Genomic DNA, 27,540 nt, shown 5'->3' with positions numbered 1-27,540 from the left:
TTGTTTGTTGGCAATAAGATTGAATTAAATTTCCTTTCTTGTTATCATTGTCTTCTATTGTGATTCTACTGTGACATCCTTATTAGCCGAATGTAGTCTTGTTGAATCATATGCATATGTTTATAAAATTTAGTTCCTTCTGAGTTCCACTGGTCTTTAAAAGTGGTCAGTGTGTTCTTTCATGGTTTTACTTACGCTATGCTCATGATATATTTCTGTTGTGTGATTTTGTGGCAGGGCCCTCGTAAGAAGTATGGGTGAAATTTTATTTTCGTGTGGAAGTAATAGAAGGGCTGTGATTGCAACTTTGAGCATTCCAGAGAATGACATTCGGCGTTTTGAAGGGATTTCAGAGGATGAGGTACCTTGGTTATTGTACTGATATTGGTTATTTGAGGATCATCTTTGTTGGCAATATTTTTGAATTGAATTCCCAATCTTGTTATTGTTGTCTTTTACTCTATCTCTCCTATGATAACCTTATCAGATGAATCAAGTCTTGTCTCATTAACAGGTTATTACAAAATCACTTCAAGGTCTTTCCATTGAATCTGCCGTGGATCTGCAGAAAGTTCTTAGAGTTGAAACATGCACATCACAAATGACTGCATTGCAACGGCTTGAAGCAAATCTTCCCTTCTTCCAAAGTCGAATGGGAGCATTGCTTTTCCTAATCTCTGCTTTAATCTCACGAGGACTGGTATGTTTGCCTGCTTCAAGCTCTGTTACTTTTCAAATTGCATTTTACAGTCCCTGAATTTACTGTCTTTTAAAGCAAGAGATATTGGACTATTTTTTCCCCTCTATTTTCTTTTCTTCCTACTCAGAATGAACTACTCGTGACTGAATATGTGAACTCTTTTTCTATAAATAGAAGAATTCTGCTGGGTGATTTGCTAACTGTATTATTAGGTTGATTGAGTTTGTACTTCTAATTGCTTGCTCCTATTATTCAATTTAAATCAATGACAGTGTGATAGAATTCTTTATTGGGTTTTGGTTGTCCCGATCTTTTGGATTGTAAAAATGCAATGTATTTGAGATATGAATGTGAGTTTTAAAAATGCTTGGAAATTGGCAGAAGGCCAGTGACAACCGAGCTAATTAATGTGTTGCTGGTGGCTTGAATTGGCTTTAAAAAAATATCAGGGTCTCTTGATGCCATTCCCCATCCCTGCCCTTGAACTCAATTCATTCAGGGCCTTGATAGGGCCCTGAGCTCCTGGAGCATACCTGCACCCAAAGGGGTCTTAGAGTGGTGGTGGTGGGTGCTCAATGATTTTGCCAGAGGTCTTTTTTTTTCAACTTTAAGCTTCTCTTAAACATAATCTAAAAGATTTTCAGGTTTGGTTCTCTGATTTGTTTGTCAAACTCTAAATTCAAAAAATTTACTGGAAGATGCTGTTTGTTTTGACCAGAAATGGGCTATTTTCAGAATGTGGTTAATACTTCTGACATGTTAATATTATTGATACCATGTTGAAAGTATAGTAATTGGGTGGAAAAGTAAAATTGGAGAATTTACTTTATTTACTAATATGACTCTAAATAATTGTTATAGTGTGGTAATAAAGCGGTAACATTACAATCTTGTTTATAATAATATAATATAACCTAGTTCAATTACAAGCATGATACAACCAATATAATGTTTAGCCCAATAACACTCCTAACATAACAAGGCTCCTAAAAACATTAGTAATCATAAAATATCGATTCAACACAACATCTAAAGTGTGATGTTCAATCACACCCTCTGATTAGTATCGTTGATACCAAAATATTATGGAATCTGGATTGAAATAATGTGGATGACAACATCTTTCATATGCTTGTATTAGCTTGGGTACTGAAGGATCAACATCGAGTTAGATCCAGGATTTTAACATTCAAAGTTCATCTTAGTCTCCTTTAAATTTTGAGCTGATCTAGGTTCAAAGCTGTGTAAAGCAGTGGCAATTGTTACTACATCCTTTTAAAATAAATTAGTTCTATTTATTTGTTTTTTAGAAAATTTTGAGTCGATCTTTTTCTCCCATCCTTAAATGTGAGGAATAAAATGCTAAGTTAGATGTCATAAATTCTACTGGATAAGTGAATTTGCCTCACTTGTTATTTTGGCTTTAAAAATTCTTAGTCAATGCATTTAATATTTTACTCTCCTTTAGGACTTGGTTCAAAGCGACAGGGATGATCCCAGCCTACCACTGGTTACAGCACCTTTTGGGCATGCCTCTCAGGTATACAGACTACATATAATTGGAAAGGGCCCATCCTTAACTGATGCTTATAAATAATGTTCTACAACTAGAATATATGAGTTTATCTTTTTCTATGAATCTTGTGGTGCAGGAAATTGTGAACCTACTGCTCTGTGGGGAGGCTGTCCCTAATGTGTTTGATGGAAGGATGGATTTAGGTGGAGGGATGTTTCTGAAAGGTATTTCCCGAGATGTGGAAGTTGGATTTCTCACACTTTTAGAATCCCTGAATTTTTGCAAGGTTGGTCAGCATCTGAAATCTCCAAAGTGGCCCATATGGGTTGTGGGGAGTGAATCTCATTACACTGTGCTGTTTGCTCTAGACCCCAGCGTCCAAAGTGAGAATGAATTGGAAGGAAGGGAAACACAAATACGCAAAGCTTTTGATGCACAAGATCAGAGTGGAGGTGGTGGTTTCATTAGTGTGGAAGGTTTCCATCAAGTCCTCAGAGAAACAGATATCAAATTTCCACCAGAGAAGCTGGAACATCTTTGCTCTGCTGGGTTCATTGTGTGGAGTGAATTCTGGCAAGTAATTTTGGATCTAGACAAAAGTTTGGGAGGTTTGAAGGATTCATCAGGATTGATGGGTAAGAAGGTCTTTGATCTATACCATTTTAATGGGATTGCTAAATCAGATCTGAATGGCAGTCAAGTAAATTCTGCGGGTGAAACTCCCCTGCAAAGACCCCGGCTCACAAAATTGAGAGTTTCAGTTCCCCCAAGGTGGACGCCTGAGGAATTTATGGCAGATGTGAAAGTTTCATCTGCGCCTAGTGCTAGTGACTCTGCTGGGAAGGACAATGAAGTATCGAAACCGGAGCCTTCTCAGCATGCGCCTTTGGTGGACTGCATAAGGACACGCTGGGCCCGTGCTACCTGCAGCTGGTTTGGGGATCCTCCCAGTATAGTTTGAGAGACATTATTTGGAGTCATTTGTGGTGGTTACAGGTGTTTTACAGGGAAAAAGCACGATCATTTCAGTTAAGAGTAGATAAAGCTTTTACGTTTTATTTTGATGTGGTATCTCGAGGCACATGAATGGGGTTCAGATCTCCAAATTTTCTCCAATATGTGCATAGCTGTTATGTAATGTGGATTGATGCATGTTGAACGTTATCTTATATTTTATCATGCCATTCGTAAGTTACAAAAAAGAGGGGTGGAGATATTTATTGTCAAGCCTGCGTGTAACATCCAAAATGTATTGCCACCAATTAGGAAGATATACAGTTCTTGAGGGGTTAGTAATAAACGTTCTGTTATTGTTTCTGAAATTGTTGTAATAGTAAAGTATCATGCTTGCCTTCTGGAATATGGGAAAATGAACAGTCATAATAACACCATCGCCTCCTCTGTTGTGGAACATCTTTTTCTTCGGATGAACGCCTTCTTTATTGTTTCATGCGTGTCAACCACTAAATTTCTCTTCAACCTCAACCGGCCTCAGCATTTCAAAGTGTCTCAAGTCTTGAAATTTTTATAAGGCGTCTTCTTCATATACCTCTGAAATTTCTTATTCTTTTACTTTTTAATTCTAAAACTATCTTTCCGTAAAGGGTGATGAGTTTTTTTTTTTCGAATTCTATAATTCGTGACCTAAAACTACATTCTAAAGAATTTAAGAATTTGAAATATAATTTTGTATTTTAACCTCTAGAATTTCGAAGGTAAATATACCTTTTAAATTTAAATCTTACAGTTCAGAAAAAGTATACTAAAACTTTGGAGAGGAAGAATTACGTAGTTGCAAAAAGAAATTATAGTGGGTTTGTTAAATAAGATTAGTGTGTTGTAATGAATCTGATTAGTCATTCTGTGTCCAACATTGATATTCTTGGATACTTTATTCATTTGCATTTTTTAATTAATTAGATAGTGAAATGATTTTTTATGAAAGAGTGACATTTATAGTAAATTATATATTAATTAACTCTATATATTTGTGTGTGTATACATATAGTTGCATTGCTGTATCATATTGGTGTATACATTTATTTGTTGTATTTGTGTCTGAATTATGGCACTAGCATTCATTATACGGGGATGTTTTTTTACGGGAATTATTTTTCTATTGATGACATTTCTTTTTGTGGGAAACATGAGTCTCTTCCACATGCATTCCTGAATCATTTAAAATAGAATAAAAAGGTGATATTCACATATTAACTTTACAACAACATTCGCCAAATGGAAAAGAAAGCCATATTCAGAGATGAATGAAATGGTGATTTGATTCTTGAATGGCATGGAATCGAGTTCTATTCTATTATTCTATAATGTGTAAGTAAAACGGGGTAGAGTTTGGTTCCATTTCTTGATTGTGAATTCAATGTTGAGAATAGGAATCTCTAATCATCTGGAGGCCAGGGTATGTTTGGTAGAACAATGGTTTTTCCTCCGAAGATTGTCTCTATGGTCGATGAAGAAGGAATCGGAGTTAGAATCAGCACTCTCACGCAATCGACGATGGGTGGTGAACAACCAGATAAAGAACATCATCCTTCGCTACCCCAACAGCGAAATCCCCATCGAAACCCTTCAGAAGAAGTTCAAAACCCTCGATCTCCAGGGCAAAGCCCTCAACTGGCTCTCTAGGTACCCATGCTGCTTCCAAATCCACGATAACCGCTGCCGCCTCACCAAACGCATGATGAACCTCGTCGAACAGGAACACTCCCTCGCCGACTCTCTCCAACCTCTCTTCGCTCGCCGCTTGGCCAAACTCCTCATGCTAACCCCCCGCAACAGACTCACCGTCCTCAAAATCAACGAATTCAAACGCGCTTTCGGCTTCCCCGACGATTACGTAATCAGGATCCTGCCCAACTACCCTAATTTGTTCCGTATCGTCAACGAGAGCGGCAGGAGGAGCTCCATGGCCATTGAGTTGCTGCATTGGGACGCTGAACTCGCAGTCTCCGCCGTCGAAGCCTCCGCGGTGAAGCTCGGTACACCGCCACGCTTTTCATGTTCCTTGCCGTCCAGTTGGGTGAAATCCTGGGAGAGATTTCGCGAATTTGACGAAATTCCTTACATTTCGCCGTATTCGGATCCTAGAGGTTTGGTGGAGGGGTCCAAGGAGATGGAGAAGAGGAATGTTGGTTTGGTGCATGAGTTGTTGTCTTTGACTCTTTGGAAGAAGGCTTCAATTGTGAAGTTGGGGCATTTTAGGAGGGAGTTCTTTTTGCCTGATAGGTTGAATGTGTTGTTGCTCAAGCACCCTGGGATTTTCTATGTTTCCAATAAGTATAAGATTTACACTGTGCTTCTTAGAGAGGCCTATGTCGGGTCTCAGCTTGTGGATAAGGATCCTTTGGTGGTTGTGAAGGAGAAGTTTGGGGAGTTGATGCAGGAGGGGCTTCATGAGTACAATCAGAGGCGGCGCCTCCTCAACGTGGAAAAGAGGAGGAAGTTAGGAGTTCCATTGATTAGTGTAGATGGTGCAAAGGGTAGAAGGAGAAGTCACGAAGTTGATGATGATGGTGATAGTAATGGTAGAGATAGTAAGGTGGTAGGGTTGTTTGACCCTGAAGAAAGAAAACGGTTTTATAGAGTTCTTTTTGATGATGATGTTTCTTGAAATTTCTTGTATAGATTGTGCGTCTGATTTGCTTAGTTTAGTGCATTGTTTGGATAACAGTTGCATCCTTCCAATAGTAATTTCAGAATAAAAGATACTATAGGCTATCTTTTACTTAAAGTACATTCGACATGGTTATCCATGCATGCTCTTAGATATCAATTCTACCCTCTTTTCCAATAAATACCACATTCTAAAAGATGTAGTGGGAGCAGAATTATCTAGAAACACCTACTCTGTAGGTTGTGAGCCATTTAAGCCCTTGATGGCCTGTAACACACTTCTTAGCTACCCAATAGATAAAGTCTTAACCTGAATTATTTCTGTATTAGATTCTCATTAAAAGAATGGTAAGCTGCATTTTCCATTTTGTCAATGCTTCTTTCATTCTTAGTAGGTTCATTTTTTCTTCATTTCTTGGTTCTCCATTGTCTTGCATTAGTTTTTGTAATCTAGGTGCTGCTTTTTTTATATAAAATAGGGTGCATGTCTTGACAAAACAGAGGGGACAATGAAGATATTGTTCTGTGTGAATGGGAAGTTCCAATTTCGATTTTGTGTACCTAAAAAGTTAGAATGAGCTGTGCTATCAGTCTACACGTTTTTATTATTTACGTTTCTAGTTTTTCCAATTGTAACTGAAGTTTCGTGTTTTTGCCATTTGAAAGGAAGTCGACTGTTTACCCGAATAGTTTTATGCCTGTTTGGCTTGAGCTTGAGAAATGAATTAACATAAGCTAGATCTAGAATTTGTATATCCATCTCTTCCAAAAAAATAAGATGATTTGTCTTTTCTTAAAGCTGTGAACTATATAGCTAATGTTTCAAGTATGTTAAACTTCGAATTACTTTTTTCCTGGTGGGGGTATTAACTTTTACATAGTTAGTCTGTCACTTTCAACAATGATTAGCTATCATAAGTTTCAGAGGATACTTGTGAATTTGCAGTGATAGTTAACTTGTTTTAGTCGCATTCCAAATTGACCATGTTATGCCACACACGGTTTAGTTTTCAAACTGACGGTGGACTACCATCTCAGCGGCTGCTTCTCATTGTTCTTACTGTTAATTGAAAACTGCAGTTTTCTTTGTATTTGTTTCATGTATTTTAAGATTATCATTCTTCTCCTTTTCACCCTTTTGAAGATTGTTGTGCAGGAAATTGTGAAGTTCTCTTGGGAATGCTTGTCCATAATGTGTTTAATGAGAGGAGTAATTTATAATGTTTCTGAAAGAGACATCGAGATGGTGTCGTTCCATCCTCAACTGAGTTTCTGTATTGTCTTTGCACAAGGCGCATGTGAAAAGTTAAGAGACTAAAAATTAAATGATTTTAAATTGCTAAAATTTGTTGAATAAAAGTGTTACTGAATGTTATGTTTTACTAGCAAGCATCATTATCATCATTTTAAATAGGCTCAGAAAACAAAGTAAGAAAAATGATAAATTAAATATTTAGAAATTTGAGAGTTAATATAAAAAAAAACTGATGAAAACGATTTAAAGCAAAACTTAAGATTCCTACTTGGAATAAAAAGTTAAATAAATTTAAAATATGAATAAAATTAAAAATATATATATTGTTGATCTATGGAGAAATATTTTCAAATCACTTGAGTAAAGTCATGCTTTTCAATTTTATGTATGAAAAACTGTGGTTTGAAAAAAAAAATCAATTTTTCCATAGATATTATTCGGTAATAAAATTGGCGAATAATAACATGATAATACTTAAATTTAAAAATTAAGAATGGTGTTAAATTGTTATTTTTCTCTTGTGTTCAAGTTTTAATTTCAAGTATTTTCGGGAAAAATGAATAGATTAACAAATATTGTTGTATAAAAATTTATGGTGCCTAACTAATATCTCAATGTATTTTTAAAAAGTTATATATATTAAGACACTATATGATTTAATCACCTTAAAATCACAATCTTATGTAAATGACAAGTTATAAAGTGTTTATTAAGGTTACTGTATATTAGACAGTCTTACTATTTTTAACACATTAGACTATCTATTAAGCTAAATTTATTAGAAGTTAAGTTTATTAGGAGTTGTTAATTTCAAATTGATGTAATTTTTATAATTTTAAACTATAATGAACTGCTTTTTAATCTTATTAAATAATTTAGAATAAAAAATTTACTCTAATGAAGTTTGGAAATGGCCTGAATCTTAAATTTAAATGAAGTTTGTGATAAAGAAGTTTTTCAATTATATAATTATGATTGATATGTTTTTATTATAATATATCTTGAATATATATTTAATTTTTTTTAAGTAAATTAAAGTTCCAGATGCAAAATAATCAATTAGATTAGAAGTGTTTTTATAGTAACAAAGGAGAAGATATGCTAAGACAAAAATTATAAGTTTTGCAGACACTCAAACGGTCAAATTGAAGAAAATTATAAATGACTCCAAGACAAAGACAAAAAAAAATACCTAAGAATGCAAAAAATACAACAACAAATACAAGACATCTAATCATTTGGATTGTTGGTAAACTTTATAATTCTTCACTTAGTGAAGTATACCATTTTGAGTTTAATATGTGTTTTATTTGAGAGTGTTTCTTTTGCCTTAAGAGGTTTTAGTCTTAGGGAATATTAGGAATGATAACTTGAAGAGGTTTGTGTACTCATTATAATTATTCATTTGATAAGGAGAACATATTGGGTGATTTGGTTAAGAGAGAACTAAACTTAGTCCAAGGTTAGGATGAACCAACATTAAAATTTGTTGTGTCGTGCTCTTCTATTTTGTGTTAAATGCTTTTCTTGATTGTCTTTATTTGCTACGAATTGAGTTTTAACTCCTTCAACTCCCTTTCTGGAACCAATTGTTCCTAAAATATCAAACTTGTTTGTCCAATCGATAAACAAGTAGAGAAACTAATCCAAGTTAAATACAACATAATATTCTAATTGGTTTTCATTTTTTTCTTCTGTAAAATCTTAAATGCTAAAAATGAATAAAGATAATGCATGAGTCGATGAAAAATATATCATCATAAATTTTGATTGATCTTAAAAGCTTGATGCAATTTTTATCACATGTGTGTTACTGATTATAACAGGTTTATCAATACTTATTCCAAATTATAACATTAAGAAGTTTTAACTACATATAACACAATTAATAAGTCATTAACCATGAATCAAACACAAGAGAAATAAAATTTTCAATCATCCCAAAATATAGAAATTTTTTATTTTTTTAAATTATTCTTATATATAGTTGAATATGGTAATTTTTATTTAAGGTGTAACTCTTTATACTTAAACAATGGAGAGGAAACAAAGGTTTTTGAGTTTGTAAAGGTGTTTCGATCAAAGCAACGCTTCAATAATTGCGATACCAAAGTCGCAAAAGCGGGAATTTCAATAAGTAGATAAAGGAATAGAAGAAAAGAGTTTCAAGGTGCTATTCACAAAGAGAAATAGTAGAAGAAGAGAGTTTGTGATTGGTGAACGACGAAGGCATTTCAAAGACGTAAGGTTGTTTGTTCGCAAACATTGGTAAGGTGTTATAAATTTGCACTTTTTTGGTTATTTTGCGATTTGGTTAATTTAATTGATTTTGTTTTGTTGTTGGTGGTGGGCGTGGTGTTTTATTTTGTTTTTTATGTCTTCACTCTGTTTGATTTCTAGAAAGGTGAGTCATTTGTGGCTGGTTTATTTTTTTTATGTTTTTGGAATATTTAATTTGGTAAATGTGGTGATTTTTTTATGAAATGAACAGTTTGAAGGTTTGGAAAATGTCATCTTCAAGTTCAAAAAAATGTCTTATGGAGGAAATGAAATGCATGTATGATTGTTTATAATGTTAGATTGATAGTGGTTGAATTATTTTTGAAATGGAAAACTATTGAATAAAAAATTTGTTATTTTGTGTTCTAATTTTGTAGTTAATAGTGAGCATACAGTGTACAGTGAACATATTGTGAAAACCAATCGTAGTTTGATTGTCTTTCAGTGCCAAAGAATACATCAAGCATCTTTTAAGTGGATGCTTGAAGTAGAACATGTGTTGGACATATCAATCACTCTTCTCCAAGAGATAATTAATAGGTGTACAATAAATAATAAATCAACTTATTTTGTTTGTGTGTTTGCATGAAAAAATTGTGTTGATGTTGTTGTAGTGTTGTTGTTGACATAGAAAACAACATATTGATCGGGTTGGACTTGCAATCATTATGTTCAGAGGGGAAAGTTGACAACATGATACAAATTTACATAGAGTTGTGTGTTGTATTTAGTTATTGTTCAAAAAATTATTTAAGTTGAATGTGTTTGTAGATTATGTTATTATAAGCGAGTTGATGATTCTTCATCAATTTAAAATAAATGAATTGGTTAAGCGGTTTTCCTTTAATTCTTTTTTTGCGGTCAATGAAGTGTGGATTTAAATTTTGTTGTTATTTTCCTAAAGTTTTTTATAAGTGCATTAACTTATTTGGTTGTTATAGAGTTGTGTAATTGAATAAATTAATTTGATATTGGGAGGGAAAATGTGGACCAAGGGGATTACACCTCCTTTTATGCAAAAAGTTTTTTTATATTTTGATTTTGTAAGTGTATATTACTAATATTGTGTGTATATCACTTTTGTTGTTTAATAAGTTTATAACTTTTGTTGTTTATAATGATGTTGACAAAAAATTTAATTTCCACATGTAGGTGTTTGTCCCAACAATTTACAATGACCAATGATGGTTGTACACGCTGAATTGCCGCAATAGGCAATTGCATGTGTTGGACTCCCTTAGTCATAAAATGGGCCACGAAACATAATTGATGAAGGTCGATTTTGTTTATGAATGTTGTTATATTATAGGTTGTAGGTTCATCGACTTGAGCATCTGTATGGAATGCTTAACAAGTTTGTTGGAATTTGTGGTCCTGGTATGAAACTAACAAAAGAAAACATTCTCATACAACCAAACAAATTAGTATTGAAATAAACACTATTATTTATTCTCATTTGATATAAATATGATGTTAGTTGGTGTTTTTTTTATATGTTGTTTGATGTATGCAGTTTTAATTGTGGACTATTAATTGTGAAATATATGGAGGTGTGGGATGGTTTGGGTGACTTTGACGGGAAGACCTTTTCTGATTACATCACGATAGCTATTACTTTCATCGATTTTGCACTTTTAATTATCAGTTTGATGTTAATGAAAAACTCAGTTAGACATGTACATTTTAGGAGGAGCTTCAACAATTTCTTGGGAAATGGTTTGCAATTGGTTGTTAAATGACCATAATATGCATTGAGAAAGTGTTTTGAGGGATTTCAATTTGGGTGGGTCACACTAATAATGGGTGTTTTGTAATTGTACAATTTTTTTACACAACTTAAAGTTATTCAAATTTTGTAATTATGATTTGTACAACAAGCTGAACAATATATTATAGAGGCACTTTTGCATTGTCCAATGTACAAAAACATGTTCAGTATATTAATACAAGAAATTTCATTTTTATGTTTATGAATTTTGACGTTGTCTTGTATGGGTTTGTTAAAAGATCAAATGAGTTATTTAAACCACGAAATAGTTCTATGATTTTTGTAGGCAAAATGTTGGCATTTATTTTAATGCGTGTTGTTGTTGTTAATGTGAGAGTAAGTGGTTATCATTGTATGTGATGATCATTGTATGGATAAGTGGTGACATTCTACAAAGTTTGTGCATAATTAAGATGCTTTGTAAATTGTGATTTTGGTGATCATTGAAGGTGATGTTATGTAATGTATGTGTGAGTGAAGTCAGTGGCAATAAGTGCTAACACCTTGTTGTAATTTTTGTGCACACTTTAGATATTGTTAAAATTTTTTAGGTTAGGACTATGTTAGCAGGTTGGAGGAAGGACAAAGCTACATGTTAGCAGGTTAAGAAATAACCCTTGTTGGAAAGACATAAGAAAAAAAGGATTTTATGTGCCTTTTAAGGTTTCCATGAGTGGTCTTTGGTCCTCAAACAAAAGCCTATGTGCAACATAGCTATTAACAATTCACCCTTCTTATGAAGACCATTAATGAATGTCAAGTTATGTAATTTATGTCCACAAGGACCTATTAAGGTGTGTAAAGTGACCTCAGTGAAGGACACCAGTGTGAACTTGCATGTCAATGCATTTAGTCATAGTTAATGGTGACCTTTAAGGCATAACTGATGACCTTTGAGTCTATAAGTGGGAACCTACTACCAAAAGTTTCTACACAGTGATAAATTTGATTTACATTTTAACCCGTGTTGGCAGTGCATGATGTGTGTGTATGAAGCCCAGACACGGATACAACCACGACCACGAACATGGACACAGACACAGACACAGAGATACGACTAAATTGAAAATTATAGGACACGGGACACGACCTATATATAAATTAAAATGTAGTTTTAATCTTCTTGAAACATATCTCCACAAAGGTTTTGTTTCATCTTCTTGTTCGATGGTTTGATTGGGTATATTATTCATCTTAATTTCCTATAACAAAATAAATTAAATATAAAATATTTATTTAAATATAGAAATCTCAAATAAATTCATTTAATAAAAATCAAATTATAAATATAAAAAATAAAATATATGAAAAATCAAATCGACATTGTATTTTATGTAAATATTTGAAAGAGAAAGTGACTACTTTATTACAAAACAAAAAGCATATGTACGTTCCTCTGGGACCGACAATGGATGGCAGGTATGCATTTAATACCAAAGAAATAACTTACAGTTCCAATGCATAGTGAGAAGGGAAACATTGGCCAATGAATAATAATAAATCTGAGAAGAACACACGGTAAGTTACTTACCTCTCTAAAGGGTCTATTCTTTCTTCCTCGTCTTTCTTTCTTCTTTTTTTTTTCTTTGTTCAACAATCCTCACCCACACCACAATTTTACGACTTCTTCTCCGTTCAACAATCCTCTCACCACATTTGAAATTTTGTTGGAGATTTTGTGATTTTGTTTTAAATTTTGAGATTTTGTGATTTTGTTTCAGATTTTGAGATTTTGTGATTTCATTTGAGATTTTGTGGTGTTAAAAGAGTGGATACGTCCTCTCTAGTGCGTGTCCAAGGAGTCCACAACGTCCTATTCGACGTGTCCCTAAATAGGGTCGTATCTGGCCCATAGGAATGCGTCTGACGCGGTGTTGTGCACGCATCTGTCACGTGTCCACGTTGGAGGTGTGTCGGAAGCATGAAACGACACTAATTCTGCTGTATCCGAGCTTCAAGTGACCTCAGTGGAGGACACCAAGGTGAACTTGTATGTCAATGGATTTAGTCATAATTAGTGGTGACCTTGTAGGTATACTTGGTGACCTCTGAGTCTATAAGTGGGGACCTATTACCAATTTTCTGCATAGTGATAAATTTGATTTACATTTTAACAGCCAGTGCATGATAAAGTGACCTCAATTCTCTTTTTAATCAACAATTCATGTAACTCCTTCACCTCATTCTCCATAGTGGTAATGAATACCTCTAGCTCCTTAGCTTTGAGCACCAATTCAACGACTTTGACCATCATTTTACCAACTTCATTCTTTCTCTGTTTCTTCATTATAAATCCACATTCAACTTCTTTAAACGCTCCTTCAACCAATTTATTCAAAACTCTTCATTTGACACACATAAGTAAACAATAACTTGTTTGTTGACATAAATAATACCAAACTAAATTAATTACATTGATAATAACGTCAATTTAATACAAATTTGAATAAAGAGGACAAACCATAAGCAATCTCATGCATAAGAGGATATTTATTTCCACTCTCAACACATAATATAAGAGAACAAAACGCACATATCTACACAATTAATATAATTAATATGACAATTAATGTTAACTTTATAATTTCAATCCTAAAATTCAAAATTTTTTCGCTCAACATGTTGACTTTATAATTAAATATAAAAATATTTTTAACATTCTTATAAATTAGCATAGCTAAGTCATCATTTGCGAAAATATTAGTATTCAATAATTTAACACTCGATTTTATTTTTATATATTTTTTTAATTTATTATTTTTCAGCATAATTTAAGACTCAGATTTTATTTTTATGTATTTTTTAATCTATTTGTTTTATGCATGTGTGTAGAAGCCAAAGTGGAAATTTGTAATGTAGGAATTTGGGATAAATAGGAGACACACACAGAAATACAACCCTAGAATAACGCTGTGTTTCTTTTATTACATTTATCATTAGTATAATACACATACACATATACATTCCAATTAATATTTGTTTTCACCTTCACATTCACACTCCTTTAAGGGCTCAAATCTTTGTTCCCATTCCTTCACCTTCACCGCCGCTCTATCGATTCCGAACAATCACTTCTTCTCGTCACTCTGAACCCAATCGCAACCGCCGTTTTCCTTTCCCTTGCTTCGCAGATTCTCTGCGTCGCCGTCAGATTCACGTACGGTGCGCCCTACACCAATCTCCCTCGTTTTCTTTATTTTCTTCTCTGGCATAGAGTTTTTGCTTATAGATCTTATTCTTATTCCATCGACGCGATTTTCCTTTCCATTTCGCAGTTCCGTGATTCCAACGCGGCGTCGTTTGTACTCATACTCACGGGAGAAGAGAAAACCCTAATCAGACATGGGGAGGAAGAAGCCTACGGCGAGGGACGATGAGAACGCCTCGCAGCAAGGAGGTGGCGGGAAATCCAAGAAGAAGGCGGTAGTCATCGACGACGATGAGTATGCCATTGGAACGGGACTCTCTGAGGAGCCGGCGCCGGAAGATAAACCCGCTGCGGCGGGAAAGAAGAAGGGTAAGAAAGGCAATGCTAAAGGTAATAATAATGATGATGATGTTGATGATGACGAGGATGTGCCTGAAGTTGTGTTTGCTGGGAAGAAGAAGGGGAAAAGCAAGAAAGGCGGTAGTAACAGTGCGTTTACTGCATCTGGCTTTGGTGTGCTTGGTGATGAGGAAGGTGATGACGAAGATAAATCTGAAGAGGATGAACCTGTGGTTAGTTTGTCGCGTAAGAAGGCATCGAACAAAGGAGGTGGTAGTTTGTTCAATGCATCAGCTTTTGTTGCTATCGATGATGATGATGTTGATGATGCTGGTGGTGAGGAGGAGGAGGAGGAGGATGAGCCGGTGGTTAGTTTTACTGGAAAGAAAAAGTCCTCGAAGGGTTCGAAGAAAAGCGGTGGTAGTTTGTTCGCTGCCTCGGCTTTTGATGCTATTGATGATGGTGGGGATGGTGATGTGGTGGATGATAAGAATAACGATTTTGATGACGATGAACCTGTTATTGCTTTCACGGGGAAGAAGAAGTCTTCCAAAGGGAGTAAGAAGGGTGGTGCTGGGTTTTCAGCCACTGTTATCACTGAAATTGATGATGGAGAGGGCAAGGAGGATGGTGGTGGAGATGATGACGATGACATTGGACCAATTACTTTCACTGGCAAGAAAAAGAAGTCTTCCAAGAAGGCTGCAAGTTCCGGTAGCAAAGGTGTTTCTGTTGGGGATGATGTTTCTGTACCCGAATCTGGTAAGGATGGTGATGACAAGGAAGAGGATGATGTTTCTTTAGTTTCGTTTTCAGGTAAAAAGAAGTCGTCTAAAAAGAAGGGCAGTAGTACTGCTGCCAAAGGGAGTGATGAAAATGTGGATGTAGTGGAGCCTGAGGCACCCAGTATTGGTAGTGCTGATGCTAGCAACAACAATGTAAATAAGAGTGAAGGAGTTGCTGAAACTTCCAAAAATAAGAAGAAGAATAAGAAAAAGAGTGGAAGAACTGCTCAAGAGGAAGAAGATTTGGATAAGCTTCTTGCAGAGCTCGGTGAGGCTCCTATACCAAAACCAACTGCTTCTGCACCACAGGATGATAAAGTTCAGCCTACTCCCGAAGTAGGTTCTGTTGCTGCTGATGCTTCTGGGGATAAGGATGGGGAAGAGGAGGTGGTAGAGTCAGCTGCTGCAAAGAAGAAGAAGAAGAAGAAGGAAAAGGAAAAGGAGAAGAAGGCAGCTGCCGCCGCTGCAGCAGGAAGTGCACCGGAAAATGAATCAGCAGAAGTTAAAGCTGAGGCAATTGAACCAAAGAAGAATGACTCAAAGGCTAAGGCAGCTGATAAGAAAGTGCCAAAGCATGTTAGAGAGATGCAAGAGGCACTAGCTCGAAGAAAAGAGGCTGAAGAAAAGAAGAAAAGAGAAGACGAAGAGAGGTTAAAGAAGGAAGAAGAGGAGCGACGCAGGCAAGAGGAACTTGAGAGACAGGCAGAAGAAGCTAAACGTAGGAAGAAGGAAAGAGAAAAGGAAAAACTCCAGAAAAAAAAGCAAGAAGGTAAACTTTTAACTGGTAAGCAGAAGGAAGAAGCCCGTCGTTTGGAGGCAATGAGGAGGCAGATTCTCAATAGCACTGGGGGTGTGACTCTCCCTTCTGGGGACTCTGGTGCTCCAGCCAAAAAACCCATATACCAGACAAAGAAGTCAAAACAAAATAATAGAAATCAGAATGGAGCTGCTGCTCAGACAGCTGAAATTGTTGAAGCGAAGGAGATTACTACTGATGTAGTTTCAGAGGAACCAGTAAACATTGAAGAAGTGGAGTCGATTCAGGTGGATGACAAAGTTGAACTTCATGTCACTGCTGAAGATGATGTAGTGGAAGATGACGAAGATGATGATGAATGGGATGCAAAAAGCTGGGATGATGTTAATCTGAATTCCAAAGGTGCATTTGCTGACGAAGAGTCAGAACCTAAACCTGTTATAAAAAAAGAGATTAAAAATGCCGTACCTACTCAGAACGCTGGTAAGATTTGCATTTTTTTATTGACATTTTTGCTTGTTCTCACACTGCTAGAAACCTCTTTGATGATTGGAAAGTATAAACATGGAGACATAGCGATCCGGTAGCTATAGCGGAAACGTATATGTGAAGTTATTTTAGTATAGGGAATTAAAAACTATGGTTCTATAAATTTTTGACCAAGAACTTTGTTTTGGAATTCCCCCCAATGCAATTGATTTCTTTGTTAAATAAATATCACCTGCTTTCATGAAGTAGTAAATTGCTGAGATATTCTATTTGATACCGGAATTGGTGTTAAACCGGAATCTGGCATTGCGATGCATGTTCTTCTGGTATATGATAAGATTTAGTAGTTTTATATCCACCTTTGCTTTAGATTAAAACAGATGGTGTTTGATTGACACTAGTATATTTCCCTCTGCTATGTGTTCGGTTGTTACTTGTTACTATTGTGTGTCTCCCAGTATAGAAAGGGGTTGTGTGAATGGATGTTTACTTGTACTTTTGTTTCCCTAATGAAGTTTTACACTTTTATTCTTTACTTGTAACTACTTTCCTTCTAATGTAAAAGTTATCTTTGTTTTTCTCCTATGCAACAGGGGCTACTAGTACAACTGTCACTGATGAAACTGAAAATGGAAAGGAAGCTAATGTTGTGGTTACGGACAGAAATAAGAAGCATGATTCTGACTTGAATAGGTCAAGAAAGTCTGCTGCTCCTCCTCCTCAGCCTAATGATGAAAACCTCCGCTCCCCAATTTGCTGTATCATGGGGCATGTGGATACTGGCAAGACCAAGCTGCTGGATTGTATTCGAGGTACTAATGTTCAGGAGGGTGAGGCTGGAGGTATCACACAACAGATTGGTGCAACGTACTTTCCTGCTGAGAACATACGTGATAGAACGAAGGAACTGAAAGCTGATGCAAAGCTGAAAGTTCCTGGTCTACTGGTTATTGACACCCCTGGACACGAGTCTTTCACTAACTTGAGGTCTCGGGGTTCAGGCCTATGTGATATTGCAATTTTGGTCGTTGACATTATGCATGGGTTAGAGCAACAAACAATAGAATCATTAAATCTATTAAAAATGAGGAATACAGAATTCATTGTTGCGTTAAATAAAGTGAGTATTTCTGCCTTTACACTTTTTTGAGTATTTTTAATAAGTGATGCTTATACTTGTTCCACTGCTCTTTGACACTTTGTAGGTTGACAGGCTTTATGGATGGAAAACATGTCGCAATTCTCCAATTGTCAAAGCATTGAAGCAGCAGACTAAGGATGTTCAAAATGAGTTCAATATGAGGCTCACTCAGGTAGCACAAGATTTTATTTCTTTGTGAGTTGTACCAGGCTATTGTTATTGTTTGTTAACCTAATTTTCTTCTTTTTCATTACTAGATTGTTACTCAATTCAAAGAACAAGGGATGAATACCGAGTTGTACTATAAAAACAAAGAAATGGGAGAAACTTTCAGCATTGTGCCTACAAGTGCAATAAGGTAACTGCAGTAGCCTTGTAATTATAATATTCTGCCTCCTCACCCTCCTTTCTGAAATAAAATAAGTTTGGCATTGTAATTGAAACAATGGATTGTTTGGTAGACATAGTCGGTCTTTCACCATCTATTTTATGCGGTGAAAGTTTCCATTGGATCAAGTTCTCTGGTCTGATGAATGTAGATGTCTCCTTTGTCATTAAGAATAAGGAAAATACTAAGAGAATTAGATTTTGGGTTATGATTTTGGGACTGATGTACGGCTCATGTTCCTTCACACACACCTAACATTCCTAATGCGGTAATACTAAGAGAATTAGATGTCTGAATGATTTTTTTTAAACATTTAGTCTTAGATTATGGGTGTGAGAGTTTATATCTAATAAAGTATTGAATTATATACACTAAATTTTACTAACACTGATGTCAATATTACTACATGTGTCATCGGTTTGGAAGAACAAACTTTCTAAATCAAACATTTTATTGGTTTTAAACAATTTCAATTGGTTGGAGATCCCATATTGAGTAGAGCTAAGATTGATTCATAATATATAAGTGAGTGCAAACCTCACCTTATAAGTCGATTTTGTTAGGTTGAGTTAGACTTAAAGTGTACTTCTTAAGATGATGTCAGAGTTATATAAAGCTTATCCTAGCGAGAGTTTGTTGATTCTATCATATCATCCATAAGTATATAGTTCTATACACGAATTAATAGTCTCGGCGTTGGAAGAGTTTGTTAAAGATTCCACATCGACTAGATATAAGACTTATTCATAATATATAAGTGGTTGCAAAACTCAACTTATAAGCCGATTTTGTAAGGTTGAGTTAAGCTCAAAGTCTACTTCTTAAGAGTCCATCTGCTTTTTTAACATTTTTTTCCATTATTAGGAAGCATCATCTATTGCTTCTAAATTCTAGTATTTCAGAATGTTACAGAAAATCTTAACTTCTTCCTAATGTTTTAAATTGGTTTCAAACTGTTTGAGGTCTGACTGAAATTATCTAAAAAGTGGTAGAAGAGAGGTTGGGTATATGAAAAGTGGGGGCAGATTTCCATTTATCCGTGGACACCAACACTATATGTAGAAAATGCCTAAACATTGCCTTACAGACACTGTCTTTTTAATTAGTGTTACCTTACACAGTCTGCTTACTGCTTGTCATATGGGTGTTGTTGTATTGACACTATTTTTACTTTTTGATATTTCAGTGGCGAAGGAATTCCTGATTTGTTATTACTATTGGTTCAATGGACCCAGAAAACAATGGTTGAGAAACTTACATACAGTGAGGAAATACAGGTTAGCTTTACTGTATCCTAATACTAAAGTTAGTGTAACACTTTATGATGGTTTAACTGTATGGACCTAATTGTTTGTTTATTGTGGTCACCAGTGTACTGTTTTAGAGGTTAAGGTTGTTGAAGGCCATGGAACTACTATTGATGTTGTTTTAGTTAATGGTGTTCTTCATGAAGGAGAACAAATAGTTGTCTGTGGAATGCAGGTAAGTATCTTAAATTCTCACTACATCTTTTAGCACCCAATCTATAGTTAAGGCTAATGAAATTTTTGTTATAGGGTCCAATTGTTACCTCAATTCGAGCTTTATTGACACCTCATCCAATGAAGGAACTTCGTGTCAAGGTATAGTCACACAATTATTTCTTTCTTTATTTCACATTTATTTACCTGTAGGAAAATTTGAACATTACTGCATAACTATCTACTATAAATGTGAGCAAGAGATTATGGTCTTTATTTATTAATTTCATAGCAAGTATGGTTTTAATGAGTTCCAATGATCTTAAAAGTGTTGGAAGAGATACTGATCGTTATATTTAACATGGTGGAGCCGAGCTAAAAAACCAGAGGGGGGTGGGTCTTAGATGATTAATTTAGACAAGAAAAATATTTGGGCAAGTCAATATCTCATCCTTTCGTATCAACATCAGCAATTTGTTTACTGAGTAATGTGTTCTATATATTGGCAAATTCTATCTAGGCAGAGAGAGTATTACTTAGTATCTCTTACACTTCACAACACAGTAATAATGGTATAATTTCAGGGAACATATCTTCATCACAAAGAAATCAAAGCTGCTATGGGTATAAAAATCACTGCCCAGGTATTTCATGGTGATATTGATAGTTCTTTTTCTATTTTTATTCTATTGTCTTGTGCTTATGATGCTTAAGCTTTGGTTTTACTGTGTTTCATTCAGGGCCTTGAGCATGCCATTGCGGGCACTGGTTTATATGTGGTGAAGCCTGATGATGATTTGGAAGATGTCAAAGAATCAGCAATGGAAGATATGCGGTCAGTCATGAGCAGGATTGACAGGACTGGTGAAGGTGTTTGTGTACAGGCATCTACCCTTGGTTCCTTGGAAGCATTACTGGAGTTTTTGAAAACTCCAGAAGTTAGTATCCCTGTTAGTGGTATAAGCATTGGTCCTGTACACAAAAAAGATGTCATGAAGGCCAGTGTAATGCTTGAAAAAAAGCGAGAGTATGCAGCTATATTGGCATTTGATGTCAAAGTTACACCTGAGGCTAGGGAACTGGCAGATGAATTGGGTGTGAAGATATTTATTGCTGATATCATTTATCATCTATTTGACCAATTTAAAGCTTATATTGACAACATCAAAGAGGAGAAAAAGAAAGAAGCTGCTGATGAGGCAGTCTTCCCATGTGTTTTTAAAATCTTACCAAATTGCATTTTCAACAAGAAGGACCCAATTGTTTTGGGAGTTGATATTCTTGAAGGAATTGCGAAGGTATTGTTATTTTTTATTGAGGGATTTTTTATATGGTTGCAATTATCTGGTTAATAACTGTTTTCTTCACAAAAGGGCGATGTCCTTTTTGGCTGGAGTGAATCCAGCAGTTTTAGTATTCGTTTTAAATCTATTTTTGACAAAGGAATTAGCAATTGTATTTCTCTGTGCCATGTATAATCTAGGCTGTGGTTTGAGTAATTATAATGTGAGGTGGAAATTTATGCATGGAATTTGTTTCACACATGCTCGGTAGTTGGTACAACAAGTATTGAAAAAGTGGAAGTGGAATGCTACTTATTTATGCTCCACCCCATAAATTTTCCCTCTTTTAAGCATGAAAATGAGCCGAATGTGACTTTTGACCCTTACCAAGCAGCAGTTAGTTTAATTTTAACTTCTAAATGCTTTGAACATTTCTCGGATTGATCTCTCTTCTGACCATTGAAGATCATCTTTAGCTTGAGTTTATGATGTTTAATGACGGGTATTTTGTGAAGCCTGTTGCACAAAGGTAATTGTTTTGATTCTTTAATGTGCATCTAATATTTGTCCATTTGACAGATTGGGACTCCAATTTGCATTCCTTCTAGAGAGTTCATTGATATTGGTCGCATTGCCTCCATTGAGAATAACCATAAACCTGTTGATTATGCCAAGAAGGGGCAGAAAGTAGCCATTAAGGTATGTTCTTGGACTGAAATTAAATCCTTTATAATGAACCTCTCCTAACTCTCAAATTTATAACAATGAAAATGGAATTTGAAATATTGATTAGAAGAAGCCTTTGTTTTAAACAAGAACCAAAAAGCTTCTACATGTAAGTTGTACATGTCAAAAGGAAAAGATCATTAATGTCTGTTTTAAATTTATTTGAAGTGTAATAGTTTTATTACGTTGACAAAATTTCATATCCCATTTACACGATTTAGTCATGATCAATAATTAGACACGATGGCTGTTGAGAAAATGGTGAGAGAAAAGTTTGGAGGGGGGATAATAGGGAGAAATGGAATGATTTGCCTTGGGTATTCTTGGTGGCGGCAACCTTACTGTAAGTCTCCAATTTGTTTTACAGATTGTTGGCAGCAATTCTGAAGAGCAACAGAAAATGTTTGGGAGACATTTTGAGATCGACGATGAACTTGTAAGCCATATTTCACGGAGATCTATTGATATTCTCAAAGCAAATTATCGGGTAAGTCTGCAATAACAAGCATCATGAGCAAATGTATTTAACTGTTTATGATTTAGTTGAAAATGTGTCTAAGTTACATCTGTTGATGGATATAGGATGAACTATCTATGGAGGAATGGAGGTTGCTTGTGAAATTGAAGAATCTTTTCAAGATACAATGAGGAGACTTCATGTGCGGGCGCTTAAGTATTCAATTCCGAAAAACAAGGTTTTGTGGCGAATGTTTGGATTTATGCAACGCTTTTAAGGATTTGTTGAGGATGCGGTGAGATTCCCCATGGAGACCAGTATAGATGATACAAAGATTCAGGTGGATGGCGCTGTGCCATGGAGAGGCAAATAGTAACATACGAGACTCCAATGCTTTGTCCGGTGGGAAGCTCAGATCTAAAGGGTGCGGAAAGTGTAACTGGCAAGGTCAAAATTTTGTGAATTACTATCATATTTATATACATATCTGTGGTATACATGGAAGCAAATAAGGGTTCCAAATGCAGTTCAGTGAGGAAAAGGAAAATTTTTCGGGAGTAATTTGACTAAAAAATTGATTAACTTTTGGTTTACGAGTGTTCTGTACAATTTTTTTACATTTATAGTCATAGGCACTTTATTTTTCGGGAGTTATATATCCTTTTGGTGTTCCATACAACCAAGCATTTGGTTGTGGAAACTGGTATTAAGGCCAAAGATTCAACTAAGCCACGTCATGTGTTTGCATATGTTGATACGGTGAAGCATGGGATAGCTACCCATATCTCCCACGCGGCGTATATTAGGGCCGTCAGATTTATTTATTTTCAAATCAATGGTGGAGAATCTTCACTTAGAACTTTTGGTTTGCCATTTTAGCATTTATAAGTGTTGTTGGGTAGGGTAACCTGACATCTCAGCATTTATTTAATAGTTATATAATTTAGAGCTGTTCTCGGGTCGTGTGAAATACTCTGCACCTCTGTTGTACATCACCACATTTTGCTGTCACCCCATTCTTGTGTTTTTGGGGTTAATTTCTGTCGTAGTTCTTTGCTGAATACGAAAATTTTGTCCATTCCTAATTCCATCGGCTTCTTCATTCCTATTTTATTGTGCTTGACACCCAATCTCTCGACGTGGAACCTTTCCACAATCATTTAAGCTGGTGGCAGCACCTGGCTTGATACACTATTTTCTGCATCTGCATAATCTAACAACAATCTCCACTAGTTTCTGTTCTAGCGGGATCAAAGTTACACACTTCCCAGTGAAAGAGATTTTGTCTGATCATATCAAGTGCTATGTTTTGGTTGAACAAAACCCCGGGACACAATATATTGAAGCAACCTTTTGCACTTGTATTATTAAATTGTTGGAGTATGAAATAAGGGAGAGAAATGTGTCTTGTTATTAGCTTGTTATACAGGATTTTCGTAGATCACAACATAAATATCAGAAAAGGTAAAATTATGGAAATTTAAAATTACATACGCCTAAAACATTTGTAAAATAAGTTTAATTAAATATGAAATATATCATAAATTTAAGTATTTATTCATTAAATTTCTATTAATTTTTTTTATTGAGTGTTCAAAATATTTTTATTTTTATCTAAATAACTTACTGTTTTGATTTTTGTCATCAATAAAATGACGTGATTATCATGATTTGTTTTTAATATTTCTAACTCACTTGTCAATTTACTCCTTCATTCTCTCACTTCTTTTACTTCATTAGTTAACTTCTTCTTTCCCTCAAGACTTAATTGGTGAGTTATAAAAGGAAACTAAGAAAGCAAACACACATAAGAAAGGAAAACCTGGCGAATCAACATGTGAATAGAGAACGGGATTGTATGTGAATTACACTGATAGGGTAGATTTGAAAGAAGAGAAATAAAGTAATTTTTGAAAAAGGTAAAATCAATCATATTTAGGTTTTTTACGTTAACACATTTAAAAGTCTAGTCATGATGACAAATAAGAAAATGTTAACAGTTTTTTTCTATACTCAATCAAATCATGTATTGATCTTAAATCTTATCTGATGTATTGCGGTATGTCAAAGAATGGGGTAGGTGTATATTTTGTGGGCTTAGTCCTGGAAGGAAGGACTAGGTAAGATGAGGCAAGAAGAAGGTGGAGAAGTAGGGATCCGGTGCAGCTTTAGTGATTTTGTGGCAAGCACCCAATCAATTTTGAATTGCACCCAACAAAAAATTTAAAATTCTATTTTGTCCTTTTTACACATTTGCTTACAGATTTCAATATCCGGAAGTCATTTTTATACATTCTGGATTTTAAAATCTGAAAGGTCATTTTTATATTTTATTTAAGCTTCCGGATGGTTATATCTGAAAGTGAATAATGAGTTCTAAATTTTTATATCTAGAATTGTGTGTTGTAAATGATGCTGAGAATTGATATATGAAACTCATTTATGTTTGCTTATGGATTAGTTCTGGATTTGTATATCTGGAATTTTGTAATTTGACTTACGGATATGAATATTCGGAAGGTAAAAATTTAAAATCATTAAAAAAAAATAGACATTTGATGTGAGTGTGTTGGGTGCAAATCATAAATGATATGGTGTAGGAGAAACAGTCTGATTTTGTTCAGGTTCAACCTTTCAGTACGTGGATAAGTGAGTGGCATTGATTTTTTTTTTGTGTTACACTCTTTGGAGCTATGCTTTTCTTTTTTGGTGTTGAGGTTTTTCTTTTGCTATGTAGAGCAAACCTCATGGTCCTTTACAACATTTTTCTAAGGGTTTGGACACTTATTAAGTGCTTCTCTTTTTATTAAATTTAAATTTATTTTTTGTCAATAAAAATTACAAAAACTCAAATAAAAATATCTATAAGATAACAAATTTTTTAAAATACTTAATAAAATAAAAAGTAAACTACAAAATAGTTAAAATTTAATTAAGCATAAGTACAATCATCAAACAACTGCGATTCAAAAAAGGAAATATTAAGCTTTTGAATCCTCGAGAAGAAACCATCGCGGCCGCATTTTGCTATTCCATTCTTGATCGATATAACTGAACCACTAAGTTGTCCTTCGCAGCTTCACTGAAGAAGCATTGTTTAACTAATAAAAAATAATAATTTCATTTAATTCTTTATTGCAAGTTAATAATTAATCAATAGAATTTGAATATTCAATAATGAGTTTATTAATATATGACATTTTAGGCCAGGAAAGGAAAGTTTGTCAAGATATACTATAACAAAATGATTAAATATCAATTAATTTAAAAACAAAAAAAATTAATCATTATATTAATTTAGATACTATTTCATAAATTAAAAATTATTAATATTAAAATTAGTTTCTATTATTAATAAAAATTTATAAAATAATTTTTAAACTGATATTTAACATTAATTATCAAAATTTTAGATATTTACTATTTTAAATTTTAAATTAGTCTCTAATTATATTAATGAAAAATTTTATATTTTAGAAATTAATAAATTAGTTTCTAAAACTAATTTTTATTGCAATGATATTTTGCAATTATATATATTAAAATTAAATTAAGGTGTGCAAGTAACCAAGGTTTATCAATAAATAAATTTTAATTTTGATTTACTTGTGTTCAAGACTGTAACGGTTGAAGTTGTAAATACAAGTAAAAAAAAATCAGCCATTAAAATTACCATATGGAACTGAAATAACCTACACAATTTGTTTGCCCCTTTAGTTAGAGTGTAAAAATAAGAGATTTTAAAATGAAATTTATGAGAAGTTATTTTATTCTTTTACTTTTAAAGCATTTTTAAAACTAATTTCTTTTATAAAACTTATCCACATCCAATTTGCAAATGGAAAACTAGGATAAAATAGCTTGCAAAGAAAATAAATTTTCTTTTTCTTGTAAGATCTAGGAGTTTTTCTTGAAACTCGAGTTTGATACATACAATTTTTTTTCTTTTTGTTATGGGTTAAATTTTCTATTAGCAATAATTATATGGAAAATGTTAGTTTGAGAAATGCAAATGGAAGAACATCAATTCAAAATGTGATTTCGTTCATGCAATTTTAAAGTTGTTCCATTTTATTAATTTTTTTTCTAATTACAATCTAGTGCATGAATTTTACATATCATTACTTTTAATTTAGTTCAATTACAACCTATTTCAAATTATTTCAAATGAAATAGATTATAATTTGACTAAATTAACTCTGCATAATGATGCATGCATTAATAAATTGCAGGTTTTGCAGTGAAAGGAGAAGAAGCAATAACCTTTTGGTTTTTTAATACATAAACAACAATACATGTATACAAGGTTGTGTTGTGATACAGCTTTAAATGCTAGATTATTGGCATGCCAACTTTGTTGTATTCACGTGGTCTCACCTCAAATGGTTTATTATGAAAAGCAAAATGAGGGGACTCTGGAGAAAGGTGATGAAAGGACATTACTTAGCAAAACACACTTCACCAGGAGAAACATGTATATTCATAACTAAAGACCACTTGACCCAATCAACTTGGTTAGTCCAAAAGTTATGGCCATGGCTACCCAACCCCCAACCAACACTCTCACACATGACCTCAATGTTGGAGCCTTACCCAACACTGCCCCCAGCCAACCAAACACCACAAGAGCAAAGCTCACTGCTCCCAAAACCACACCTAACCTCACCTTATACTCCCTTATGAAAGAGGCTGCAAGAAGAGGCACCAGTGCACCAACTGAAAATGCTAAAGCTGAGGCTGCTGCAGCATGTATAGGGTTTGGTAAACTCTCTTTCTCCTTCTCATCTTCTTCCTCTTCATCTCTGTGTCTGCCATTGTTTCTTCCATTATCCCTTTTCATCTGAGCAACTTCTATGTCCAACTGCGAGTACACAGACACAAACTCCCCTATGGCCATGCTGCATGCCCCAGCCACTAGCCCTGCAAACCCTGTTAGGATCATAACTTTGATGTCTTGCTTCACTGCTCCCACACCCATCATTAGGGATGCTGTTGAGACCAACCCGTCATTGGCTCCTAGGACAGCAGCACGTAGCCACTGAGATCGCTTTGAGTAATCAAAGTCCTCAGTTTCAGCCTCCAGAGTTTGTTGTTGCTCAAGGTCATTGTTTGGAAGCCCTAATTTGGTTTGGTTAAGGGATGAGTGATCAGATGCCATGAAAAAGGTTGAGGAAGAGATAACTGATGGATGATGTGGAGGACACACGCTAACAAAGAAGGGTATTTATGGATGAAAGTTCTCTATCTTGGAGGCAACGGTGGGGCAACCCCACTAATCAAAAGACAAATTTTATATATTCACCAAATGCAGACAGATATGTGTATATTCAGCTAATGTTTGATGAGGGCTCAACTCATATGTCAAATAAGTATAATTTCAAGTCTCATTTGTAGATGTTATTAATTAATTAATACATA

General features: G+C 34.6%; 4 protein-coding genes across 5 annotated transcripts in view; 3 read left to right on the top strand and 1 right to left on the bottom strand.

The window, feature by feature from the left end:
- The window catches only part of LOC137827785 (uncharacterized), a 10,340-nt gene extending 6,764 nt beyond the window's left edge, over nt 1-3,576 (top strand). The window contains exons 4-7 of the mRNA XM_068634105.1: nt 238-361; nt 515-700; nt 2,169-2,240; nt 2,353-3,576. Of these exons, the coding sequence (XP_068490206.1) occupies nt 238-361; nt 515-700; nt 2,169-2,240; nt 2,353-3,177 (1,207 nt within the window). The 3' untranslated portion in view covers nt 3,178-3,576. The remainder of the gene's footprint in view (nt 1-237; nt 362-514; nt 701-2,168; nt 2,241-2,352) is intronic.
- A 713-nt stretch (nt 3,577-4,289) lies between these two features.
- On the top strand, nt 4,290-6,220 carry LOC137827784 (protein WHAT'S THIS FACTOR 1 homolog, chloroplastic). The gene has a single exon (XM_068634104.1). The coding sequence runs from the start codon at nt 4,594-4,596 to the stop codon at nt 5,842-5,844; it is 1,251 nt and encodes a 416-aa protein (XP_068490205.1). The 5' UTR covers nt 4,290-4,593; the 3' UTR covers nt 5,845-6,220.
- Nucleotides 6,221-14,050: 7,830 nt separating this feature from the next.
- On the top strand, nt 14,051-22,715 carry LOC137827782 (eukaryotic translation initiation factor 5B). 2 transcript variants are annotated; one of them, XM_068634102.1, is made up of 13 exons: nt 14,051-14,306; nt 14,425-16,661; nt 17,261-17,787; nt 17,873-17,980; nt 18,066-18,166; nt 19,383-19,473; nt 19,568-19,678; nt 19,753-19,818; nt 20,241-20,300; nt 20,397-20,954; nt 21,519-21,638; nt 22,033-22,152; nt 22,248-22,715. In XM_068634102.1, exons 2-13 carry the CDS (start codon nt 14,492-14,494, stop codon nt 22,311-22,313), a joined length of 4,098 nt encoding a protein of 1,365 aa, XP_068490203.1. In that variant the 5' UTR covers nt 14,051-14,306; nt 14,425-14,491; the 3' UTR covers nt 22,314-22,715. The 2 variants fall into 2 exon arrangements, with proteins under 2 accessions (XP_068490203.1, XP_068490202.1); XM_068634101.1 differs by having other exon boundaries at nt 14,051-14,311.
- Nucleotides 22,716-26,373: 3,658 nt separating this feature from the next.
- On the bottom strand, nt 26,374-27,335 carry LOC137827783 (vacuolar iron transporter homolog 4-like). Its single transcript, XM_068634103.1, has one exon. It carries the CDS (start codon nt 27,278-27,280, stop codon nt 26,609-26,611), a length of 672 nt encoding a protein of 223 aa, XP_068490204.1. The 5' UTR covers nt 27,281-27,335; the 3' UTR covers nt 26,374-26,608.
- Between the last annotated feature and the right edge of the window lie 205 nt (nt 27,336-27,540).

Source organism: Phaseolus vulgaris, chromosome 7 (genome assembly GCF_000499845.2).
Source record: "Phaseolus vulgaris cultivar G19833 chromosome 7, P. vulgaris v2.0, whole genome shotgun sequence".
NCBI lineage: Eukaryota > Viridiplantae > Streptophyta > Magnoliopsida > Fabales > Fabaceae > Phaseolus > Phaseolus vulgaris.
Note: the sequence above shows the minus strand (reverse complement) of the source record. Positions and strands in the feature narration are given on the sequence as shown.